This window comes from Garra rufa, chromosome 9 (assembly GCF_049309525.1).
Source record: "Garra rufa chromosome 9, GarRuf1.0, whole genome shotgun sequence".
NCBI lineage: Eukaryota > Metazoa > Chordata > Actinopteri > Cypriniformes > Cyprinidae > Garra > Garra rufa.
Window position 1 is genome coordinate 22,096,834 of NC_133369.1, and position 26,458 is coordinate 22,123,291.

Here is a 26,458-nt window from a genome sequence, read left to right on the forward strand (position 1 = left end):
AGATAGATATATCACTGGAGTAGATGTTATATTATCATAACTATAGGAATCCGATGCTTTATATAGAAAAGTGTGTTTTTGTAAACTCTTAAGTAAATATGCATTAAATGTTCGTCTTTGTTTTCATGCAGAGTACCAGCTAACAAGTGCAGATCTCACAGCCCTCCAGGCCTTTACGCCGTCGGGTGCACTGTTGCCAAGCAACATGACCACTTGGCAACAGCAGCAGCAGCCATCTGTATCCCAGCAACAACAGCAGCAGCCATCCGTATCCCAGCAACAGCCTCAGCAGCAGCAACAACAGCAGCAACAAACACAGCAGCTAACTCTGGCCTCCCTCAGTAATCTTGTGTACGTCTTATGCCTTTTACAAACTTTCTGTCTGTTGCTCGCACCTACTCACACATGCACCTGGTTCTTCTATTCACTAACCACATGTCCATAGTGTGAGCCCACATGCACCACATCTACTTCCTGTCTACAGTGTAGAAATGACTGTTTCGGTGATATACGCCTCAGTCTGAGTGTACCTTTAGCTACATCTAGGTAGATACTGTAAAGTTTAGCGGGTAATTCTTTACAATAAGGTTATATATTTTAATAGATTAAATGCAGGTAACATGAATTAAAAATTAAAATACAGTTCAGAAGTTTGGAGTAAATAAGATTTGTATATATTTTAAATATGTGACCCTGGACCACAAAACCAGTCTTAAGTAGCACGGGTGTGTTTGCAGCGATAGCCAAAAGTACATTGTATGGGTCGAAATTAGAAAAAAAACTTTTATGCCAAAAGTCATTAGGATATTAAGTAAAGTTCATGTTCCATGAAGATATTTTGTAAATTTTCTACTGTGAATATATCAAAACTTCATTTTTAATTAGTAATATGCATTGTTACGAAATTCATTTAGACAGCTTTAACGGCGATTTTCTCCAAATTAGATTTTTTTTTTTGTTCCAAACTTTTAATAGTTGTAGTTTTCAAATATTGTCCTATCCTAAGATACATCAATGGAAATCTTATTTGTTCAGCTTTTTAGATGATGTATAAATCTTCATTTTAAAAAATTGACCCTTATGACTGGTTTTGTGGTCCAGGGTCACATATTATTATTCAACAACAATGTATTAAAGGAATAGTGCACCCAAAAATGAAAATTCTGTCATTAATTACTCCAAACCCAAACAAAATTATTGTTCCAAACCCATAAGACCTGTGTTCATCATATATAAAGATATTTTTGATAAAATCAGAGAGCTTTCTGACCCTGCATAGACAAGCAATGCAACTGAGACATTCAAGGCCCAGAAAGGTAGTAAGGACATCGTTAAAATAGTTCATGTGACATCAGTGGTTCAACCGTAATGTTAAAAAGCTTTTTTTTGCATAAATACAACAAAAATAATGACTTTATTTAACTATTTCTTTTCTTGAACGTAATGAGGGTGAGTAATTAATGACAGAATTTTTATTTTTGGGTAAACTACCCCTTTAAACTGATAAAATGTCACAGTAAAGACATTTATAATTTTACCAAAAATATAAATGCTGTTATTTTGAACTTTTTGTTCATCAAAAAGTCCTGAAACGTTTCCACACCATTATTAAACAGCACTGTTTTCAACATTTATAACAAAAGCATAGAATTAGCCTTAAAATATATATTAAATAGAAAACAGTTGTTTTAAAAACTTCCAAAATCTTACTTTGTTTACAGCATTTATTATTTAATTTAACGTATATTGTTTATTTTACGCACAGTATACTAATGCTGTCAACTTTTCAGCAGGTTTAAATTAATTTAAATGATCAACCAAGATAATAAATGCTGTAAAAATTTGTTCATTGTCAGTTCATGATACCTAGTCCATTAACTAATTGCACCTTATTGTAAAGTGTTACCGTTTAACATTAAGCTAACATTATTTTTTTGCAAGGTACATTAGCACTAACTAGTGTCCTTCCTAGTAGGGGTGTAACGATTCGGTTGGATATGACTGTTTTGTTATTGTCGATTTAATCAATTGACGCCAAATTGACGCTAATGCGCACAGGCATTTGCAAGCTACTTTAAAGCGAATAAAAGGAAAACTCTAAGAAACTGCCTCACCGTCACAACCCTCCTGGAGAAGTGTTTTTTTCTTTGGGGATGGGTGAGACATCACATTACCTGTTATGTCGTTTGGGCTACCTTGTTGAGCACACTGTAAGCCCTGTAACTTTTTTAATGTAATACAATTAGTCCAACAAATCATTCGGTTTGTAATGCGTACCGAACCGAAAGCCTCATACCGAACAGTTAAATACGAATACGTGTATCTTTACACTCCTACTTCCTACACAAAATTTTTCGACATTATGTTGTTAATCTGCAATTTTATTCCCACCACGCATAACTGTAACACTTTATTCTAGTTTCATTTTGAGTCTCTGCTTCATCAGCTATGGAGAGAACATTGCTACTCTGTGACTCAAAACTGTGTTACAGGGGCATCTAGACGCCCTGAATATGATGTTTCATGTTCAGGATGTGAATTTAATGTACAGGGCAGAACAGCTGAAAGCCTGCGCTACCAATTTTCTCTTTATGCATCACATAATAGCCTGGGGCTCAGGTCAAGGGCAACTGTATGCTACTTTATTAGCACGACACATACATCTACTTTGGTGTGATTTGGCTCTTTTGTTTTTTCCAGTCATATTCAGTGGTATAGCAGAGGTCATGCTCTCATATTAGCGATCAGATGAACAAGAAGTAATGACGGCAGAGGCTAATGATCATCGGTAGCGCACAACCTAAAGCCTGCGTATTCTCCCTCAGAGATTGACCTAAATAACTGTCTTTCTGTCTCCCACACAGACATTTTCCCTCTTTTTCTTCCTCTTTTCCTCCTCCCCATGGGGGGCGAACATGGAGGTGTTGTAGTCTGGCTTTAATGCCTGCTAACAGCGGGGTTAGTGCTGTGCTACGCTCTCATTAGCGTAGCTGTTCGTGTAGAGGGAGGGGGCACTACTCTTAATGCTGAGTACAGATTTGCTGATTTCTGGCGCAGGTCTAACCTGCCGTGTGTATGTGTGTGTTTGTGTGCTCTTTCTCATTTGTTTACAGCATGTGGGGCTCAGACAAACAGAACGGAGAGATGGCTCACTGCATCTCTGGTCTGGCTGCTAATCTCAGGTGAATGGGGCCCTGTGGGCCCTCTATGTCAGCCAGTCAAACCGTGGGCTCTCTGTGTTAGCCAGTCATATTCTGTGGGTGCAGTGTGTCAGCCTATTACGCGCCGCTGTCCTGTCTGTCACCTGCCGTGGCCTAGTTGTCATGGTTACCGTCTCGGACCGTGCTGAAGAATGTTCGCGCTTTCGTCGTCTCGCAGATGACCATCTCATCATCAGAGTCTCTCTTCGTTAAATCCAAATGTAGCATTTTATATGTGTCTCTTCATATATTTCTTGTTCATTGTTTTCTGTGCTCGATTAAACAAGCAATGCTTTTCTAATAAATGTAGCACTTAGTGTCCTGATAACTGTGCAGGTAGAGATTAATATTCGAAAGTAGGACAGACATCTCCATCATGTCCTCCCAAGTGGGTCAGGACTCTCTGGGGTTCATTCGTCCGTCCGTTTGTAACCTGCTGAATGGCCACACGTTCATCACGCCAGCATATCCTGCTTTGAATCACCTCAAGCACCACATATTATATAAACCAGGCTGTTCGGCACAGCAGCAGGTCAAGGCTTAAAAACTTTGTCTGCAACTACTGTATGATGATCATTTGATCGACAGTGTTTTATTTTAGTGAAATATTTCACATATTAATGCTTGAGACTGCTTTTTTCACATGCCAGTACTAGTAGCTGCCATTTAATATGCTATGTGCACATTATTTGCAGTCACTTTGGAAATAAAGTGTCTGCAGAATAACATGAATGTAGTATATATTTGTTTTATGGTTTTACTAGTGACATTTTCATAAAGAGTTGACCTTTTGCTAAGCCCTGCCTTGAATACATTGTCAGTCCTACAATAGGAATTGCTGCATTTTATGTTACTACAAAAACAACAACCAAAAATAGGTTTACAAACAAGTTTCACCCGGAGATAGCTAGTAAATTTTACATAGCAAGTAACAGATAGATTAAATGTGAAATTTTGAAGTAGAAGACTAAGGTTATGTTTTTTGTGAAAGAATTGTGAAAAAAAATTTTCGCAAATGTGAGTTTATATTTTACAATTCTGACTTTTTTTCTCACAAGTGCGAGTTTGTATCTCACAATTCTGACTTTTTTCTCGCAAATGCGAGTTTGTGTCTTGCTGTTCTGACTTTTTTTACTTGCAATTGCAAGTTTATATCTTACAATTCTGACATTTTTCTCACAATTGCGAGTTTATATCTGACAATTCTGACTTTTTTTCTTGCAAATGCAAGTTTGTATCTCGCAATTCTGACTTTTCTCGCAATTGTGAGTTTATATATCACAATTATAATTATAATTATAATTTTTCTTTCAATTCTGACTTTTTTTTTTCAAATTGTGAGATACAAACTTGAATTTGCAAGTTACAAAATCCAATTATGAGGGGGGAAAAAAGACTGATATTTTCTTAGAATTTATCTTAGATTTTATATCTCACCATTCTGACTTATTAACTTGCAATTGTGTGTTATAAAGTCAGAATTACAAAATATAAACTAAGAAAAAAAAGTCAGTTATGAGACACAATTTGTCACAATTGTGAGTTAATATCTTGCAATTCTGACTTTAGAACTTGCAGCAGTGGGTTAATATCTCAATTCTGAGAAAAAAGTTAGAATTGTGAGTTTATATCTGGCAATTCCGAGGTCTTTTATCATAATTGCAAGTTAAAATTTTTCCATAGGCTTCCATAGTAAAGAAATTATTCAATAATATAGTAAAACATTTACAGGGCACATTTAGTAGTGATACATGATATCCAGAAAGCATATAGGTGCTATTTGTTTATATTCCCAAATGAACACGAAAACATAGCTTATTGTTAATTTACATGTTTATTTCACTGTGCATTTATTACTTATGAATTGTTTGTACAGCTTATCTATGCAAGAGGTCAAGAGCCTAGCGAAGGGTCAATATAGCTTTTCTGTCCCTAGTTATTTCCATATATTATATAATGTTGCAATGGAAATATTTTGTGTGCTGCCTTTTCCCTCTATAAGTCAAACCTGCTTTTTTTTGGGTGAATTACACAGTAATTTCTGTCACTGACCTCAAGGGGGCGTAGGAGTAGTTTTAATATCATCCCATATTTTGTGACCTCTCCACCCTCAGTTCAAAGGAAAAAAATATTAATACAAATATGCTGTAGGTATTGGTTTTAGCAGGGCTGAGACGGACACTTCATTGATCAGTAATGCAGTAACCTTACAACACTTGATCAGAACTTCCCACTCTCCTGGCAGCAGCTGCTTCAGCGTTCTCTGCAAATACACAGTGAATTCCAAATGAATTTCTCTCTCGTTATGCCTGAGGAACCTGTCATTACGTCCCACTGTGGCCCTGGCTCCCTATTCCCTCTAATATAAATGCTAATGGAGCCATGAGAGCTCCCCGCCGCTCCGCCACCCTGTCTTCTGTTCTCATGTCATCAAATAATTTTCCCTTGCGCCTTGCTTCTCTGAGCGCCGTGACCTCGGCGACCAGGCCTTTCCTGACCAGACTGGGGTGAAGACTCACTCTTTCCGTAGTGCATGAGGGTGGGATATGTATTACTGTTTTTGGAAGCAAGCATTCAGTCGGGTTTCTTTCTCCTGCTGAGCGACTGTGTTGCTGTGCGTAGACATCTGTCTGTCTCTCAACTGTTGTAGATGTGTAGATGTGTGTTTGTCAAATGACGATGATTATTGTAGATGCTAGAGTGGGTTTCGCTTGTCTCTTTCTCTGCAGTGTGACCTCTCAGGGCAGCTTACTCTTGGGCAGGGAGGAAGGGATCAGCTGGTACTGTATCTGGCTTTTCCTCTCTCCGTCTGTCTCTGTTTGTTGTCTGTCTTGTGGCTGTTTTCTCTGCGCTAATGGCGCTAACTCTCCCGCACTCTCTTTGGTTTTCTCTCTCTATCAGTCTCTGGCTGCTTGGCTGTAGGAAGCTGGGCTTTGTCTTTGTCAGTGATTTGCTGAGTTGGCCTTTCTTTCTGTTTTGCATTAGAACATACTGAAACAGCACCTGCACCATCATCAATCAACCTGTACAGGCCCACAAGACCAAACTCTCTCCGTGTTTCACTACCCACTCACCCTCTCACTGTCCTCTCTCTCTTTCCTTTAGTTCACTTACTTTTTCTTTTTTTTCTTTTCTTCCTGTTTCATTTTCTTTTGTTTTGCTTTTCATTTGTCTTTTCTGTCCTTTGCTCTTTTCTCTGTCATATCCTTTCCCTTTTTCTTTTATTTTTGTTCCTTATCCGTATTTTTCCTTGTTTCTTTTAAAAGTTCCTTTCATTTTTCCTGTTTTCCCTTTTTCTCTTCTTTTCTTTAATTTACTTTGTTCTTTTTTCATCTTCAATTCCCTCTTACTCTTATCTTTCTTTCTTTCTTTTTTCTGTCATTTCCTTTTTCTTTTCTTTTTTCTGTTCAGTTCTTTTTTTCTGCCATTTCCCTTTTATTCCCTTTCCCTTTCTTTCTTTCTCTTTCTTTTTTCTTTCTCTTTTCTGTTGAGTTTCTTTCCTTTTTTCTGTTTCCTTTTTCCTTCCATGTCTTTCTTTCTTTCTTTCTGTCATTTCCTTGTTCTTTCTTTTCTTTTTTCTGCCATTTCCTTTTTCCTTTTCTTTCCTTTTTTCTTTCCTTTTCTTTTTTTCCTGTTCAGTTCCTTTCATTTTTTTCTGTCATTTCCTTTTTCTTTCCCTTTCTTTCTCTTTTCTTTTTTCTGTTCACTTTTTTCCTTTACCTTTCATTCCTCTTCAGCTCTTTTTTTCAGCTTTTTTCTTTTTTCTGCTGTTTCCTTTTTTCATTTCCTTTCTTTCTTTCTTTCCCTTCTTTCTTTATTGCCTTATTTTTGTTCAATTCCTTTCCTTTATCTTCTTTTTTTCTTTTCTTTTTTCATCTTTTCCTTTCCTCTATCTTTTTTTCTGTCCAGTTCCTTTCCATTTTTCTGTCATTTTTTTTCTTTCCTCTATCTTCTTTCTTTTTTCTCTTCTTATCTTTTCTTCTCTTCTCTTCTCTTCTCTTCTCTTCTCTTCTCTTCTCTTCTCTTCTCTTCTCTTCTCCATTTTCTCCTTCCCTTTGCTTCCTTTTTCCCTCCCAGAAAACCACTGTAATAGTTTTGTCTAACCCCACCATAAATAATACACCAAATCCAAATGCTTTAGGTTGCTGTCTAATTACACAAACACATAAACAATCACTCACTGCAGTTAAGGATATGTGGCATGTTGTGTTGTGTGAAAGGAGGCTGACCAAGTTGTGACTGCATGGCTAACAGGAGTTAAGCGACACAAATAATTTGTCTGGCTTCTGTGCATTTTATACCTGCTTTGTTGTACTATTATTTTTTGTATACTGAAATCTGGCTGTTCAGAGGTAGTGCAAAACATGGTGAAGCTGTGGGTAATGTTGGTGTTTGTCCACACAAATGTTATCATAATGCATCATCTTATTAAGATGTTAATTATTCTTCTTTCTCATTCCACCATAGGCCCGTGGGAACGATCCCTCATGGAGCTACTCTGACGGTTAACACTAACCCCAACATCAGCATCAAATCCGAGCCAGTGTCTCCTAATCGGGATCGCAGCACCCCTAGTTCCACCGCCGGGGCGGTGGGTGGCATATCAGGCCTAACCGTGACCCAATATCCGACGCTGCGTTTGGAGCCCACCGGCCGCTCTCCAGTCGACAGCATCAGCAGTAACGGCAGCTCTTACGAAGGAAGCGACCGAGACGACGGAGGGCAGCCGCGCCCTCCCGACTTCAGCTCCGCCAGCCTGGGTCTCCTCCGAGCTGCCGGAGAGCCGCCGGCCCAAGCAGAGCAGCAGGAGTCAGCCAATGTGAAACGCATGAGACTGGACACCTGGGTCACATAAACGCTGAAGGAGAGTGCGAGAGAGCTGCTCTCTCACCCGCACGTACACACACACCGACACAAACACACCCCTAGTGGCACCTGCTTTCAGCAGCCAATCTCAGTCCGCACTTAGACACATGCATGCGCCTGTCTCTCTGTCTCTCTCTTTCTCTCTTCCTGTCTCTCACTCTCAAACACACTCATATTTACTGGTGTGTGTGTATATATATTTATATAAAATATGCATATATGATCACGCACTAGATCCTCACACACACAGTTGCCAATCCAGGTGTAAACGTGTTCACAGATACGAGACTGAAGAGATGTACCGGGCGAAAGGGCTTTCGGTTACGTCTCTGATATCCCCGCCCTTGCTCAGAGAGGCCGTCTGGATCTCAGATCAACTTTTACAGGCCTTACCGTCGATCCGATCAGAGTTCAGCGGCACTGCTCTGTCGAAACAGCTTGTTATGTTGCATAGACAAGCCTGTCAATCTGTTTTTTTGTATTGATTTTTCTTTTGTTTTGTTTTTGTATGAATGGTTGAATTTGCCATTTATCTTCTGACTTTCTCTCTTTCTTTTTGCTTGAGCAGCTGCCTTTAGAATCGCCCCCGTTCCTTTTGTAACGACTTTAAAGTAGGATCTTTATCTTTGTTTTTCTAGTGTGCGTGCGTGTGTGTGTGTGTGTGTGTCAGCTCGGTGCTCATTCATTCGATCGCTAAACACAATTCAGCCAAAAAACTTCACTCGATCATGTTTCCATCTGTAATCTCGCACCAGTCCCCTCGCTTGCACACTCGTATGCGCGTGTCTACCGGCGGAGCTCGAAGCACAAACGCCGCTCCGCGTCCTCGATTTTCTGCCTACGCGTGGACCGTAAATGTGGTGTCGTTGATGGAAATGTAGATCTATCTGTGTTAATGAGATCCAGGCGTGCAGGAAACACACAGACGTGCTGTATCAGCCTGTGAGCAGCGGTCTGCCACATTATGCTATATTTATTGTTTTCGTCCGGCTGCGTAATTCAAAGATTAATTAGTTAACTTTGGGACGAGTATGCTTAATTATCGTTTGTAAGATTCCAGGTTAAAGTAAACGCGGTCAAAAAAAAAGTCTTGAGTTGTTGTCAAACTCAGGATGTCGAGTTTTTAGACATGTGAGATCATGTATATACAGAATTTCTCAGTGTTTCAGAACAGGTGTATAGAGAAAGAGTTCGCATCTCGGCTAGCTCGTTTTTAGCTACTAAAGAGATGGAGGTCGTGTAGCGCTGTGTGTGTGTGTTTGTGTGTGTGAGAAGCGTTGAGATTGTACATAGCGATGTACGTTCACATATATTCTGCTGGGTCTTTCTGAAACAGCGCTGTAATCTCAGTGGAACCGTCTCTGTCAACCTCTACCTGTAAATAAACTGTACCGTGTTGTAAGTTAGCAAGGTGGAGAGGCAGATGAAGGAGGATTTGACTGTTTTCAAGCGTGACTCTTTTCTGTCGTTTTTATCCTGATGGCGCGCACTTTAAAATCTTTCCCCCTCGTCCGCTCGCACACCTTCAGTCACACACTTGAGGAATGCTTCCTCGCATTGTCATTTACACGATAATTATACGTCATTTTTACAATAGGACTTTTCTAGAGCGATTCTAGATGGTATACAGCTTCACCTATAAGATGTTAAAAAGCATTCAGGGAAGGACGTTTCGTTTTTTTGTGTGTGAGAACATGGCTTATCGCACTTGCACATGTTTAACCGTGAACAGTAATAGAACTATGTCACGTTTTGTAAAAAAGAAAAGAAAAAGACAACAGAAAAAAAGAATGTTGTACTGAAATCTAGATTAGGCTTCACACGTGTTGCAGATGTGACAAATATGTACACAAATCGTTTTCTGTGCATTAGTGTATTCTAAGTGACAAAGATGAAGGACGTTTCCGAGACGATTCTGAAAAATAACAACAGCGTTAAATAGTGCTGAAGGAAAATGGGGTTCAAATATGGCATATTCCCCTCTAAAAAAGAGAGTTTTAATTGTTAGTGTATTTATATTCAAGGTGAGACTCACCTGTACGTCATCGGCTTCTCTACCTCTCCCTTCATCCTCTTGTATCTTTTCCTTCTCTCCTTTTTTCCCCACTCCTTCACTCACAGAGGACGACAGAAGCCATTTCATTTCACCTCAACAGGTGACCCACCTTTTGTTAAACCACACACGTACACACACACACATTCACACGACGGATGCAGTACCGGGAGAGTAAGCGTTTGTTCGGACTCATCACAGACCTGCGTTCGTGTCCCATCGACTGAGGTTCTAGAGCTACTGGGCGGACGTTTTCTAGAACTGCATCATGGCAGAGCGAGGCCTCTGCAGCGCACCCGTTGACTTTAAGACTGTTGTGTCCTGAGCTTTGAACAAATGCAGTGATTTCTATGTACGTTTATAAGATGACGGCCGGTGACGCGCTGGCTGGGTTGATTTTAAGGCTAAGACGACGTTTGAAAAGCTCTGGCAAGGACATCGTGATAAAATTAGGAATCTGAGTAATCAAAGAAAAGACAATCGTCCGGTGAATAGTTCACTTTGGCCCCCGTATTCCCTTTGTATGATGTCTAGAGATTCTCACATACTTTTTCTCGTGTTAATTTGTGCTGGTGACAGTTTTATTGTCTGTTTTTATTATAATTGTTATGATGATTATCATTACCATTATGGTTATCATCACTGATGGTAATAATTTAGAGAGACGGTTTTTATTTTCTGCATTTTTTTTTTTTTTTTTTTTGTGTAGGTTAGGCATCCTATTTTAATTTGATTTATTTTATTATATATGAATATTATATAAATATATTTTCGTTTTATTTTTTTGTTGTTTCTTTTTTTTTTTCGTTTTGTTTTCTTCAAAGGGGTGTTACTAATATTGCACGATTTATTAAGTAAAACAAAACCGTTGTAGTAATATTAGTACTTATTGCTAATTGAGGGAAGCGATAAAACAGGGTCGATAGAATGACCAGTTCAATGCTGCAATTTTTAGTCAATTGTACAATAGTATCTACACATAGTTAAGGTGGGACATCCACACGTTTAATTTATTCTGATCAGACACAATGCATGGGCGTCAGACAAGCAAAGAATGAGTCATATTATAAATAAACTGAAATGTAATTTCGATAAGAATATACAACACAAAACTAGAATAGAAATTGAAGAAAAAAGTTTAAAAAAGAAAAATTATAGCTAATATATTGTGTTCGGCTAGTCTGCTTTGAGTTTTGTTGTAAAAAATAAAAAAAAAGACAAAAAAATACAAAAAAAAATTCTGTTGTTTTCGGAGAATGATATACAATTTGTGTATATTTTCATAAACAAAGTATGCACTGATATGTTATTACAAATTCTATACTGCTTTTACAAAAGAGTGTTTGTTATTGTACCAAAGTATCCATTGTCCTTTATGACCCTTCCCTTTTGCGTATGTTTTATTGTATTTTATATATTAAATAGACAAGTTGACCTACACAGAAGTGTGAGTCTGTCTTTTACAAGTTTCTCTGTCTGTTTTCTGTGTTGTCTGTTCACTCATTTACATACAATCTTGCAGAATCTGCCAAATGTTATTTTACCAAAGTAAGAGGGATCATACAAAATGCATGTTATTTAGTACTGACCTAAGATATTTCACATTAAAGACGTTTGCAATAAAATAAAATAATAGAAAATAATAGTTGAATTAATAAAAATGATTATGACCTATACAAACTTTTACATACACTTGATTCTTAATACTGTGTTGTTACCTGAATTATTCACGGCTGTTTTTTGTTGTTGTTGTTGTTGTTGATAGAGTCCCTTCTTCAGAAAATTCCTTCAGGTCCCACAAATTCTTTGGTTTTTAAGCATATTTGTGTGTTTGAACCCTTTCCTTTTTGAGAGCCATCTTTTCACACTGAGGACTCATATGCAACTATTACAGAAGGTTCAAATGCTCACTGATGCTCCAGACGGAAAAGCGATGCATTAAGAGCCGGGGTGAAAACTTTTGAACAGAATGAAAATGTGTACATTTTTCTTATTTTGCCTTAATATCATATTTTTTTTTATTAAGCACTGCTCTTCAGAAGCTACTTACATGTTTCCAGAAGTCAAGATAAGTTAAATTTACCCTGATCTTCAAATTCAAAAGTTTTCACCCCTGGATCTTAATGCTTCGTATTTACTTCTGAAACATCAGTGAGTGTTTGAACCTTCTGTAATAGTTGCATATGAGTCCCTCAAAAAGTCCGAAAAACCTAAGAATTTGTAGGACCTGAAGGATTTTTCTGAAGAACAGCGGCCAGTTTAACTTGAGGACAAAAAGGGGCTCATGAACAACCATCACTAAACAAAAAAAAAATACAGCTGTGGATCATTCAGGTAACAACACAGTATTAAGAATTAAGTGTATGTAAACTTTGATGAATGCAAGCAAGAATTTATTTTTTATATATATATTTTTTGTAACATAAATTTGTAATAGTGTCTTCTCATTTAAACTACGCTGTTGCGATTTCATATATGACCACTAGATGTCAGACTTTCACTATACTTCACAGCAACACTGCTACTAAAATGCTACATTTGTAATTATTTTCCCCTCACTGAATCAGTTTTATAGTATAGGCCTACCTAGTTTTATAATATACATCCATGCTTGTTCAGAGGAAATCCAGGTCTCCTGGTTTATTTTAACACAAATTTAGATCGACAGATGACTATATGAGATAAAACTTTGTGTGTGATCTAATTATCCAAGTATGTGTTTCCCCTTATAGAGACACTGGGGTTGTTGTTGGAGATAAAAACCCCGAATAGTTCATTACCAGATCACGGTGATTCAGGCACAATGAAATGACCTTGTGTCTTGTGCATGTGTCTTTTGGTGGTGGGCATTGAATTCAGACCATTCCTCAATTACATTCTGTTCATCTGAGCACAGCGTCAGCTGAGTTTGTCAGTTGTGGCGTCTGGTGCAACCATTGAGCTTCTGTTTGTAACAGGTCCCCACTTATTGGATGACAAAGCCAACCTATTTTTCCTAATGCACTCAGACACACGAACCATTTCATCCCACGGAAAACCCCCGTCATCCCTAACAATGTAAATGTCAATTTATATTGATTGACAGAGTAATTGTGCTCAAAAATAGTTCAATTGAATTGTTTTCTAACAGTTGTGCTAAGATTGATTCAGCTTTCCAGCAGACTGTTTGTCTGAGGACTGAGAGTATGAAACAAGCCAACAAATGCACATTGCTTAAACAGACCCCACTAGAATTAGTCATCAAAAGTGACAAATTTGGATGCGTACAGCACAGCTTGGCAAATCAATATAATCTCTCAATGCAATGAGATATCATTGTAAAATATCCTAATCATTCTTCAGATGTGCGATCAATATCTTTGTCTATAATATCAGCTGGTGTTCGTTGCCCTCAGGAAGTGGGATAAATTACAAGTAGTGTATGTTTTCTAACTTTTAATATAAAAATTGCTAACAGCTTTTTTTTTTTTTGCTATACTTTTTTAAAATTTAAATAATAATAAATAATAATAATAATAATATTTTTGGTTATTATTATTTAAATTGTGTTTAAAGGGCCGTTGATTTACCCTTATAGTACATTGTTATTAAATGGATAAGAAAATATTAAACTCACAGTAACAGTTAAGTGAACAGGTGTAAACTAGGGTTGTCACGATACCATAAAAATGACTTACGATACTATACCAGCTGAAGTATCACGATACCAAGTAGTATCGCGATACCATGCAGTATTTTGTTCATTTAAAACTCTATTCTACAAAATGAATCAAAGTTTCATAAATAAAAAGATGTAAATGAAAACAGACAACATTTTTTTCTCTGAATACTTCATTAATGTGAATGAATGACTGGCTATTGTTTTCCATGAAATCATGTCAACATAACTCATCTTAGCAATGCGCAGAAGCTGCATGAAGTGACATTTAGATGTGGTATTTATACATTTAGACTTTATTTATAATTGCATAAATAATAGATTACAGATTAATGTTTTAAATACAAAACTCTGAATATAGAAATATTATGGGAAAGAATGTAATATGATGAGAAACTTAAACCCGTCAGCAGGTGGCAGCAGTGTTTGTGATTGAATCACTGAGTCGTTCAAACGATTCTTTCAAAACAGCTGAATCATTCAGGAGTGAATCAAATGACTGTTTTTATGAATGGCTTAGTGAATCAGTGATTCGCCCAAACCAACGCAGATATGGATTCGAACACAGAAACGAAACAAAAACATCTTGCTGAACTGTCAGGAGCATTTTTGCTCGCATATCTTGAAAGTAAGCAGCTTATATATTAAAACATTAATTTATAATATATAAAATATATATAATGATTAATAAGAACCAAGTGGAAAGCAGCTAGTATGTTAATGAATGGAATTGCATTCGTGATCAACGGTCCTTCCAGAAACGAATTATTTCACCTGTTCTAAAAGTGGGCAAAGGAATGAAAATACGAAAAAACTATAAATATGTTGAATAAGTGATTCTTGAACTGCTATTTTTTTTTTAATAACATCAGACGGTCTGGACCCTCTCTTCTGATAAACTGCAGCGTGAACAATGACGTGCGCGTGCACCTTCTCATTTCAAACTGAACTGAAGCGTCGGGAAACACTGGATACCATATGAAGCTTAGAGACAGCCTGTAGGCTACTACACAAAGCACAGCAGAAAGACATTTTGGTATGCTGGCGTGCATGTTCAAATTAACGTTTTAAACAGTGTTCCTGCCGTGCATATACGATACTACCGTTTCAAAAATGCAACGGCACCGCGGGTATTTTTAAGCTTTAGTATCGTGATACTACCGTAGTACCGGTATACCGTGCAACCCTAGTGTAAACTTTGCCAAATTGCCTGGTTTTTCGCGGATTTGGGATACTTTAACACTGTTTCGCGGGTTGTTTGAAGCGACCCCAATAGCCTCTAAAATGCCAATTTTACACGGGAGAATAAAAAAAGTGTATTTTCCCCCACGGAATGCAGTTTTTATTGGGGAACTCCTATCGAAACGCGAGTTTTGGGCTAGTTTTAAACAGCTGTTGGGCGGGTTTTGTTGTGAAACCTAGCAACCCTCGTTGTAAATAAGTATGTTTTACAAGAAAATACTATTTAAAATTTTTCTCTTTAACATTTCGTGTTTCAATCAACGTGTTACTTGTAATTATTTGTGAAATTTCTAAATGAACATTGTTTATTTACCAAAAATTACTTCCAGTATTAACAATGGCAACTTATTAAAAACATTTATTTTTTTCCCAATAAAAATACTTTATAGCTGTAACTCCTTAATATCGCTTGTCACGTTACATCCTGTTTTGTCATTAAGTTCATTAATGATATCATTCTCTAGGAAGGGACACCATTTTTGGTTTAGGAAACAGCACAGCATGAACAAGTATTAGTAATGATTTGTCACGCATTTGCATTCGAAATGTAGAAGCTAAAAGAATGATGATGAATGTTGGGTCTTGTCTAATCTTTAAAACACTCAGTCACTCAGTATCTGACGTTGGTAATCAATAGCAATCAATAACAACGGCAGATGGTAAAGGAAGCAGAGAGAGCAGAATATCACTCAGCCTCTGAACACATTTCAGGCTTATTGAGATTTAGGCCTATTTGTAGAGCCGTGGTCTCGGGATTCTGTAGTCATTCCACTCAAATAGCTCTTGCACTGACACTTGTGAATGCCATCGAGATCAGGTTTAAATACCAACCTCTGTCATTTCAACAGGATCAGATTCTTACTTCAATAAGCTGGTCGTGGAGTTGCACGCTGTTGCATCAGGGGTGATTGTGTGGCGTCCTCTTCCACACGAAACAGGTGTTGAGGCATCTGACCACCCAGCTGCTGCCCTGGCCCACTTTTGTTTTAGCCCTCAAAAGACCCTGTAAATCCTGCTTGTATTTGTGGGTCATCTGACTAGCTGTTTGATTGCACTAAGAATAGAAGGTTTAACCTTTTGAAGATTAGTAACTTTTTTTATTTCATCTTGCCACCGGATTCTATATAATTACGTGTTCTGGTTAAAGTAGTATTTGTTAAAGTGCAGATGTGTTCATCCAATATAGCCACCATTGTATCCCATTATACCCCCCATCAGTGGCACCAGCGGGCCAGTGTGCATACAGAGGGAAATGAGGAGATGATGTCATCTATTATTCATTGTTCCTTATTCTTTCCTTCTTCTAGTGAGGCCTCTTTCTCTCAGACCAGTATTGTGTGGTTGCAAGCGCTCGGCTCCAAATCCCAGTGTGATTTGCTGTCACAATGAGAGAATTTAGCCTGTTCAACTGGAGTTCTGATTCACTGAAACGGAAATGGTTGGAGAAATAAAATGTAGAACTTTAATATTCAAAACCTAAAACTTTAATTCTATCTTTAAACGAGTCATAAAATGAGAATCAAAATTCCCTTGATCTTTTGACATATAATAGATCATTGTACTATAAAAACATCCTGTATGTTTCATAACTTTCTTAAACGCTTCTACATCACTGCCTGTTTAGCCCCGCCCACCGATTCTACATCACTGCCTGTTTAGCCCCGCCCACCGAGATTAAATAACGAGAGAGACAAATGCAGGTCTACCAGAAACTAGCTGATAAAGATGGCACATAGTGTAGTGTAGGCAAACGCAGGTTTAGGTAGAAAGCAAACGATAAAGATTGCTCCGAAGAAAACAAGATGTTGTACAGTACCAAATTATGGAAAAACAGTCTTTGCATTGCCCCTCTTCTGATCCCAGCATTAGGAGAGTGGATAAACTTTATTTTTAATTAAGTTTTAGACCACGTCAGTAAGAACTTGGTCATTTGCCACCGATTCTACATTGCTGCCTGTTAGCCCCACCCACCGATGTACATCACTGCCTGTTTAGCCCCGCCCACCGATTCGCGCTTGTAGTGTAAATAAGGAGAGAGGTAAAAATCAGGTCTACGTAGAAACCAAACAATAAAGATTACTACGAAGAAAACCAGGGGGGTGTTCCATAAAACAAGTTTACCAAATAAGTCAGGCTTATTTCAGTTAGTCTAACTTATTTTGAGCCAAATCAAGTGATAATAAGTCAGACTAACTGAAATAAGCCTGGCTTATTTGGTAAATTTGTTTTATGGAACACCCCCCAGATGCTTTACAATGCCAAGTTGTGAAAAAAAAAACAGGAAAGAGTGTATACTTTTTTAATTAAGTTTTAGAGCGTGTCAGTATAACTTTATCATTTGCCACCGATTCTACATTGCGGCCTGTTTATCCCCGCCCACCGAGTCAGCGTCGCTGCCTGTTAGCCCCGCCCACCGATTCGAACATGTAAATTAAATAATGAGAGAGGCAAATGCAGGTCTACCAGAAACTAGCTGATAAAGATGGCCCCGTAGTGGAAAAACATAGTATTTGCATTGCCATGTCTGATCCCAACATTAAGTTTAATGGTTTCCGACCGCATCAGTAAGAAATTGGTCCTTTGTTAACTTTATTTTACCACAGATTCGTTTAGAAACAAGGCTCAATTCGATGCAGGATTTTCAGAAAGATTGAAACTCAAAGTGTGATCTGTGTTCTAATGAGGGGAGTCAAAACAGTACATAAAACAGCTTATTATTTATAAATTATGTGTTTTTATATACAAATACATTATAAGTGAACACAAGTTAAACTTTTATAGAATGTCTAAAATAGGAAAAATGTTGTGTGTTCATGGAATTATTCATCAAAATTGTAAAATTAAAAAAAATAATAATAATAAAAGAAAACACCAATTCAAATTATTTGCAATTTTGCTTTTTATTAATCTTTTCCTTTTTTTCAGAATTGTAAAAATTTGAAGTTAATTCATTTTGTATAACATACATCAGAGCAAATACACAAAAGTATTTTATTTTGAACACTGACACATGAAGGTCATTGAAAAGCTGGTCTAATTAGTACAGAAACAACAAGCATGAAGTAAAGCTTCATAGTAAATCTTTAAGAATCCTTTCTGCCCGTGGCTGTCGTGGAGTACAGCGCCTTCATATCCCGAGACGACAGCTGGCACATTATGCCAGGCTGTTAACTCACATTACAGAGATCACATTGTACAATTACACACACTGTGCTGAGCAATCTTGTCTAGTTTCATTTCTGTGAATGTTTTTTGTAGTTGTTTTCCACTATGAATTTTCATTTTGGCTCAGTAATATATCTGTCCATCTATTTAAATAACATTGCTACTTTTAAAAATTTTTTTTGGTTTAGTCAGAAATGGTCTAAATCGTCTTCGGACATTGCTGTTATTCATCACCAGAGGACCAGGAATCCCCCTCATCAGCAGAGTCTTCAGATAGGACCATCTTGCCTTGCGTTGGCTGTTCATCTTTATGTCTCTCATCCTGGCCTTTGAGAATGTCCATCTTTTCCTTATGACTTCCATTTGCTGTTGGCATTACCTCCATATCTCTCCACTCAGCTCCAAAGACCATAGCCTGGTCTTCAGTCTTGGCAGGGTCATAAGTAGCTGCCATCTTCATTTTTCCCTCACTCCAGAAATCGTCCTTCATATTAGTGGTGAAAAAACTATGAATCTCACTTTTCTCTTCCTTTGACTGAAATTCCTCCTCCTCTCCTGAATTGTTGCTCTCGAAGTCCATCGCAGTCATTACTTTTTCTGAAAAACTCTCCACTGTCCTTTCAAGATGTTCGTCAAATTTTCCAAAGATGTTTTCTGCTAAACTTGGCATTTTATTTGGAATTTCTAATTTCTCTGTCTCATTCACTGGGGAAATGCTTGCATTTTCATCCATACTTGATGCTTGTGTGATCTCAGCTGTGTCTGGAGCATTAATGCTTTTGCCCCAGATGTTAGAATTCTCCCAGTCATCAATCTGACGACCTTTAGGTTCTTCTGTGATCTTCTCCTTACTGAGCACTTCATCAGACACATTGTTGACGTCAGACACAGAATCAGCCTTAGGGACTCCATTAGTAAAGGTTAATGGCTGCTCATTAAGAGCAGTCGCTGCTAAAAGGCTTGTGCTCTGAAAGCACTGGCTGGCATTTGGAGACTCATCTTCTGAGCTATTGCCCTCTTCCTGGTCTGAGTTGGGAATGTCTGATGTCATATCGTCTGGCTGACTGTCTGTGAGGTCCATGTTGGTGTACATGGAAACGTCCAGAAGATCTTCTGGTTCTTTGATTGTAGCTGCATCTTGGAACATGGTTGATGGAGTTTCAAAGGAGCTTTTAAGTTGATGAGATGTTTCAGGGAATAAGATTGGATGCTCTATGTTGACATGTTCTTGACTTTCATATGAATAAACTGTTTCATACTCAGGCTGTTCAGTGTGCATGTGCTGGTTTTCAGTTAGTTGTGGTTGCTCATTTTGCTCATAAACCTTGACATCATGATCTTCATCTTTCCTCATCTCTGTCATAACATCACTAACTTCTTCCAGGTTTCCCATAAGCTCAATTCTTGCATTTTCTTTCTCCACCAAGTCCAAACTTTCATGGACTTCAGTGTCACTTTGAAGCATTGTGCATGCCATATCACCATCGAGTGCTTCTTCTTTAGAAATATCTTCTGTCATCATCTCTGTCTTAACATCACTATCTTCTAAGTTTTCCTTGAGCTCAATTCTTGCACTTTCTTTCTCCACCATGGCCAAACATTCATGGACTTCAGAGTCACTTTGAAGCATCATGGATGCCTTATCATCATCTAGTGCTTCTTTAGAAACAACATCTTCAGTCATCATCTCTGTCATATCATCACTATCTTCTTCCAGGTTTCCCTGGAGCTCAATTCTTGCACTTTCTTTCTCCACCAAGTCCAAACTTTCATGGACTTCAGTGTCACTTTGAAGCATTGTGCAAGCCCTATCGCCATCTAGTACTTCTTGTTTAGAAACAACATCTTCCGTCATCATCTCGGTCATATCATCACAATCTTCTTCCAGGTTTCCCTGGAACTCAATTCTTGCGCTTTCTTTCTCCACCAAGTCCAAACTTTCATGGACTTCAGAGTCACTTTGAAGCATTGTGCATGACCTATCACCATCTAGTGCTTCTTCTTTAGAAACATCATCTGTCATCATCTCTGTCATAAAATCACTATCTTCTTCCAGGCTTCCCTTGAGCTCAATTCTTGCACTGTCTTCCTGGACTATGTCCAAACTTTCATGGACTTCAGAGTCACTTTGAAGCATTGTGCATGACCTATCGCCATCTAGTACTTCTTGTTTAGAAACAACATCTTCAGTCATCATCTCTGTCATATCATCACTATCTTCTTCCAGGTTTCCCTGGAGCTCAATTCTTGCACTTTCTTTCTCCACCAAGTCCAAACTTTCATGGACTTCAGAGTCACTTTGAAGCATTGTGCATGACCTATCACCATCTAGTGCTTCTTCTTTAGAAACATCATCTGTCATCATCTCTGTCATAAAATCACTATCTTCTTCCAGGCTTCCCTTGAGCTCAATTCTTGCACTGTCTTTCTGGACTATGTCCAAACTTTCATGGACTTCAGAGTCACTTTGAAGCATCATGCACGCCTTATCATCATCTAGTGCTTCTTCTTTAGAAACAACATCTGTCATCATCTCTGTCTTAACACCACTATCTTCCAGACTTTCCTTGAGCTCAGTTCTTGCACTGTCTTTCTCCACCAAGTCCAAACTTTCATGGACTTCAGAGTCACTTTGAAGCATTGTGCATGACCTATCACCATCTAGTGCTTCTTCTTTAGAAACATCTTCCGTCATCATCTCTGTCTTAACATCACTATCTTCAAGGCTTCCCTTGAGCTCAATTCTTGCACTTTCTTCCACCACCATGTCCAAACATTCATGGACTTCAGAGTCACTTTGAAACATTGTGCATGCCTTATCATCATCTAGTGCTTCTTTTTTAGAAACAACAGTTTCCGTCATCAGCTCTCCAGTGACTTCCATGTCTGGTTCTTCTGTGAGATCCTCCATGGTGTTGAAGCGTTTGGAGGCACTCTCATTCCAGTGGCCTGCTTCCATTCTTTCTTTCTCATCCTCACTGTCACTGGTCTCACCGATAAGGTGCAAGGCCTGCACGTTCCCGTCTGTTTCCTCATCGCTCTTATAACGAATCAAGGGCCGAGTGTCTGCTAGCGTGTTCTCCTGACTGTAGCTGTCACACTCATCAGGATCGGTTCTCCACGAGGCTGATACGTTTGGGGAGTTATCATCTTCACTTTGGTTCACTTCTTCTCCCTCAGATTCCTCAAGTGAAGGATCTTCATTTACTGTTTCATCTGAATGGGGTTTGGTTGATGGTACGGTGTTCTCTAAACTCTCCTGATGACCACTGCTCTTGGGAGAACCTACACCTTCATCCTGAGCAGAAATGTCACTCTTAATAACTTCTATCTCTTCTTCTCTTTCAGTCACACCTTCTGCTTTATCCTTTGTGTCAGCGTCAATGTTCATTGCATCATCTTCTTCCACCTCAGAATCAGGGCTCATCACTTTTGTCTCATTCTCTGGTTCAATTTCTTCCTGTCTGCCCCACTCATTGATTGAATCAATTGCTGCCTCAGGTTCACTGTTCATTTGCTCTGTTACCTCCTCACTTATATTGCTCACATTGTCCAGTTCATCTGTCTTCATTAAATCTTCATGATAGCCAAAATCACCAACCAAATCTAAAGTTCCTCGCTCGAGGAATGATGAACCAAGTATACTGGTGTTCGCACTGATATGGCTAGATTTTATTGTATCATTATCATTCTCTGCATCTCCATATGCATCTATGTGGCTTTCACTGATGTTCTCTGATCTTACATCCATCTCAGAGGCGTCATCTTTTTCATCCTCTGCAACGGTTTTATTTTCTTCCCAAGCAACCTTAGGTGCATGTGAGATCCGAGCCATTTCAACAGAAACCTCAGTGTCCTCATCCTTCCCTTCTTCTGAAACCTCTGCAGGATCTGTGAACGGACCAGTCCAGCTTTCTAACTCTGGAGTTTGGGACAAGTTACTTAATTGTTCAGCTGACACACTTATCAATGCAGATTCATCAGTTTTAGATTCAATCACTGGAGACTGTTTTGGTTCACCCTCCTCTTGAATCTCAGTATCTTCTGGCTTGAGCTGTGGTTCTGGTTCTGCAGCTGTTTTGGGGAGAGTTGTTGTGAGGGCCATGTTTACTTGGACTTTCTCTTGCTGCAAATAATCCACAGACTTCTCAGAAGCTTTCTCAGTCTCCTCTGAGATATGAACCTCTGTCTTTTCTGTCACTGAGGCTCTGATTGGTGTTCTTTGAGGAGTCCCTCGAGTCGGAGTCCATGCTGGAGTCGCACTGGTCAGCAGAGTGCGGGAGGATGTGATTGATCTGTGACTTGTAGACACAGTATTGCTGACATGGCAGGAAGCAGCAGTGGTCTGTGAGGCTGGGTGGGTCCCAGTGGGCTTTGAGAGCACATCTGTAACAAGAAACAAGAAGACGGTGAGACAGGCTTTGTCAAACAGACGTATTTCAAAATCTTTGATGAGAAAAATATCCATAATTAAAACATAATAATCAGTTTTCTCTTGCTTGCGCTAACTGTCGTACACATAAGCCTTTTCAGGCAGATGTATGAGTTGTGCATGCGTTGGTGAGAAGTGACGATCGCGTAAGTAGAGAGAGCAAAATAAAACAACGTTCACGAATTAGACGTACAAAATGAGGATTTGTAAAGAAAAATGTCGGAGTATTTCAATATAAGCCAAGAGGAGACTGGTTTTCCTTTGCTAAATTAAGGAAACTTTGCTTCCTTTGATCCTGAAAACAAATGTTGGTTTTCGTGAGATACATAACAACGCATACGCCCTACGTCATCCGCCCAAAACGTCTGGCATGTAAGACAGTTAGCGCAAGCAAGAAAAAAGTGATTATTACGTTTTAAATATGGATATTTTTCGCACAAAAACGCATCGATTCGCTACAGGAGGCCTTTATTTACCCCCTAGAGCTATCTAAGGCACTTTTTTATTATGGATGGATGTGCTTTATTGGACTTCTTTTAAACTGTTGAACAGAAACACCCACCCACTGCCATTATAAAGGTTGGAAGAGCCAAAACTATTTTTAATATAACTCCGACTGGATTCGACTGAAAGAAGAAAGTCACATACACCTAGGATGCCTTGAGGGTGAGTAAATCATGGGCTAATTTTCATTTTTGGGTGAACTAGCCCTTTAATACAACTTAAAAAAGGACCGGCTCATAATGCATTCAAAATGTGAGGAAGTTCATTTACAGTGGAAATACAACAGTGGCTGATGTCCCATGCCCTGATAACTATGATACTATTGTGGTCAACTGGAATGGATAAAGCCCCCGGCTAAAGAGATAGATGTAGATAGTATGAAACAGACAGACATAGACCCCTGATCTGACTCCCCGGGGGAGTTATCATACTACACACTAGTCGTGAACTGTGAGTGAGCCGTAATGGAGATGTATTGATCTTCATTATGCTTTTCCAGGCCTGCATTACTGGAAAGTGGCACCATCTGCTACAGTGACCTATGGGACTAGCACAGGAAGCTAGTTTTACAGGCTTCGACAGATACCTCACCATGCAATAAGCACACAGTGTCACAAAGTACTAATCATTAAACCCACCAAGAGCACAGCAGTACTTAGGGAAACAAGACCTGTGTTTAGATGAAAAATCTGTGTGAGCTTAATTTTGTAGTCTAGTCTAGTCTAGTCTAGTCTTTGTAATTATTATTTTTCAGATTTATCCACCTTTTCCTTCAATGCGGACGTAAGCCTATGAGTGAGACTTCTAGGTTCTACATTTTCTAGATTTTTTTTTCTGAAAAAACAAAACTAAAAACTTTGCCCAAAAAGCCATCACTATAAGAAATCAAAAGAAAAATAACAAAATGAAAATGAAAATAATTTTTTAAAAGAATGTTACCTAAAAAGAAGGCAGAGCTGGTCTTTTTTGTTGTGGGTCTGTCAATTCTCAGGCCCTCGCTGTCCAGCAAAGCTCTGGAAAGAAGCAACAGAACATCTGTCAGCATCACAGCACTTACTTTAATGTGAGGGGTGGGTTAAATGAGATGGAGTCAGATTCTTGAGCTGCAGTCCTGTGCTTAGTTCTGTTGTTATGCAAATAGCATGTCAGATTTGTCATTGTCAGCCCATCTGCAGGACTCTGGCATCAATTTATTTACCTCCTGCAGGCAGCATTGAACAATTGGAAGGATTGGACTTTACAAATGTACACACACACACACACACACACACACACACACACACACACACACATTGCTAGTGTAACAGATATCCTACCAAATGCATGCATTGTAATTTACATAAAACATCACACAATAATTTTTTTAAACATAAATGTGGATCCTTTTTTATGAAATACAAATGTATTCCTATATTCAAAAATACTTGACAATGTAATTAGAAAATGATGTACACTGTACACATTTCAAATAATTTCACATATTTAAAACCCTTCCCCATCCTTCTTAAGTACCTGTGCATGTAATGCAATGCAACATCATGATTTAGAGCAACAGCTAAAATGCTTGGTGAAAATTAATTTCAGTCTGCCCTCAGCAGACATAAATCGGTCAGATCTGAAAGATGTTATTGAATGAATTGCTCACCCCCCTGTTTCACCGCCCCTCCTCCAAGCAGATGGATCAGGGTCAGTGCCGGGTGGGAAATGGAAAGGGTTGATTCTGATTGACTGATCTAAAGTTACCCCTCTCAGGGTGCCTGAGATGCTTTTTAGAGCCACTGATGCATGATCATATTAGTTGGGCCTCCATAAACTACAAATCCCACAGTGCAGGAGAGGCTCTCCACTCTGGAATCCCATTAGGGACAAAAAGGAGAGATTCATCAGAAGCTACATGCATATTTCACTGCATGTACAGATGGTTCAGTAGATTATTATAAAGGGAGGTTGTATTACGCTGATGATTTTGAGGACAGGTACCTGTATGTGGCCACCTCCAGTCCAAGAGACATCTTGACCTGCAGCAGGTTTTGTCTGTCAACCATGAGGCTGTCTATCTGCTGCCCCATGCTGTCTTTCTCCAACTCCAGAGCATCTACTTGGGCCTGTGCAAAGATATAAGATATTTTTTCTTCAAAAATATATATTAAAGTGAAGAGAATGTGGAAAATTGCATTATTAAAAATACAATTTTAGAAATAAAATGTAAAAAAGGAACCCATTTAAATAAATAGATCCTGTTCCAAACCTGTATGTCTCCATTGACTTCCATTGTATGGACAAAAACAGATGAAACATTATTCCAAACATCTTATTTTGACAGAAGAAAGTAAGTCATACAGCTTGGAACGATATGAGAGTGAGTAAACTCTCAGGCATTTAATTGGCTATGCAACAAAGTCCATAAGATTAAATTAATACCTGAAGATGGTGAAGCTCCTGTTTATGTTCTTCTCTCTGTTGCACTAAATTTTTCTCCAACATCTGCCTCTTAGTCTTAGTGCTCTCAAGCTCCTTTCCCAGATGCTGAACTTGATGCTGGTTTTCTTTCTTCTCCTGATGAATCTTTGCCATGTTGGCTTTGGCCTCGTTCAGACTTTCCTCCAGACGTCCAGCCAGTCTCTGATAGTTGTTGGTTGCCTCCTGCCAGGCTTGAGCTGCTCTGTGGCTGTATTCTTGTCCTAGGTCTGGGATGATGGTGGTTTTAGTGAGGTGTGGAGCCATCAAGACTAGCTTTGTTTGTTTCAGAGAAGCCTGCATCGTTTCCATGTTCTCCTGGTGGACTTGCATCTGTAGCAAGAGGTCCTTCTCAAGTTGGCCAACCTTCTCCCTAAGCCAAATCTGAGCTCGACGCTCCTCTTCCAGCTCCTTCTTACTCTCCATGAGTTTTCTCTGTGCATCAGCCTGTGCATTCTTCACCTTCTGTCTTTGAATACTCACCACCTCTATATCCTCTATCAAGTTTTCCACTTCCAGTTCCACATGGTCTTTCTTCCTCCAGGCCTCCTCCAACATGCACCTGGCCTGGCTGAGAGCATCCTCTTGAGCTTTACGCTGGCCTGTTGCTTCCCTGCTGCTCTTGAGAGTGTGGATTTCCTCTCGTAGTAGCTTGTTTTCCTCCTCCAGAAGCTTCACGCGGCCTAAGTATGACTCGAGACGCTGGTTCAGCTCTAGCAACTGGTACTTTTCCTCCTGAAACTGGGTGAAGGGGATTCGGGCACCCAGAAACTCCATCTTAGAGATGTGGGAAGTGTCTCACTAGAACTGTGCACAGGCTGTGAAGAGCTGTTAAGTGGTTGCAATGACAGGCTCGAGGGTGAGGTCTGGACCACAGTCCC

At 38.9% G+C, this 26,458-nt stretch overlaps 2 protein-coding genes across 2 annotated transcripts in view; one reads left to right on the top strand and one right to left on the bottom strand.

Annotated features, from left to right (window-relative positions):
* Positions 1-11,589, top strand: part of mef2d (myocyte enhancer factor 2d) — an 80,176-nt gene extending 68,587 nt beyond the window's left edge. The window contains exons 9-12 of the mRNA XM_073847778.1: positions 132-351; positions 3,114-3,182; positions 5,930-5,980; positions 7,668-11,589. Coding sequence (XP_073703879.1) covers positions 132-351; positions 3,114-3,182; positions 5,930-5,980; positions 7,668-8,055 — 728 coding nt within the window. The 3' untranslated portion in view covers positions 8,056-11,589. The remainder of the gene's footprint in view (positions 1-131; positions 352-3,113; positions 3,183-5,929; positions 5,981-7,667) is intronic.
* Positions 11,590-17,927: 6,338 nt separating this feature from the next.
* On the bottom strand, positions 17,928-26,452 carry nes (nestin). Its single transcript, XM_073847062.1, has 4 exons — positions 25,542-26,452; positions 25,101-25,225; positions 24,060-24,133; positions 17,928-22,570 (listed from the first exon to the last, which is right to left on the bottom strand). Exons 1-4 carry the CDS (start codon positions 26,352-26,354, stop codon positions 18,408-18,410), a joined length of 5,175 nt encoding a protein of 1,724 aa, XP_073703163.1. The 5' UTR covers positions 26,355-26,452; the 3' UTR covers positions 17,928-18,407.
* Positions 26,453-26,458: the final 6 nt, after the last annotated feature.

Coding starts and splice junctions, on each gene's coding strand:
- nes (XM_073847062.1), bottom strand. CDS start 26,354: ATGGAGTTTCTGGGTGCCCGAATCCCCTTCACCCAGTTTCAGGAGGAA. Junction 24,134..25,100: donor CTGGAGGTGGCCACATACAG/GTACCTGTCCTC, acceptor GCTTCTTTCCAG/AGCTTTGCTGGACAGCGAGG. Junction 22,571..24,059: donor CAGCTCTGCCTTCTTTTTAG/GTAACATTCTTT, acceptor TTCTTGTTACAG/ATGTGCTCTCAAAGCCCACT.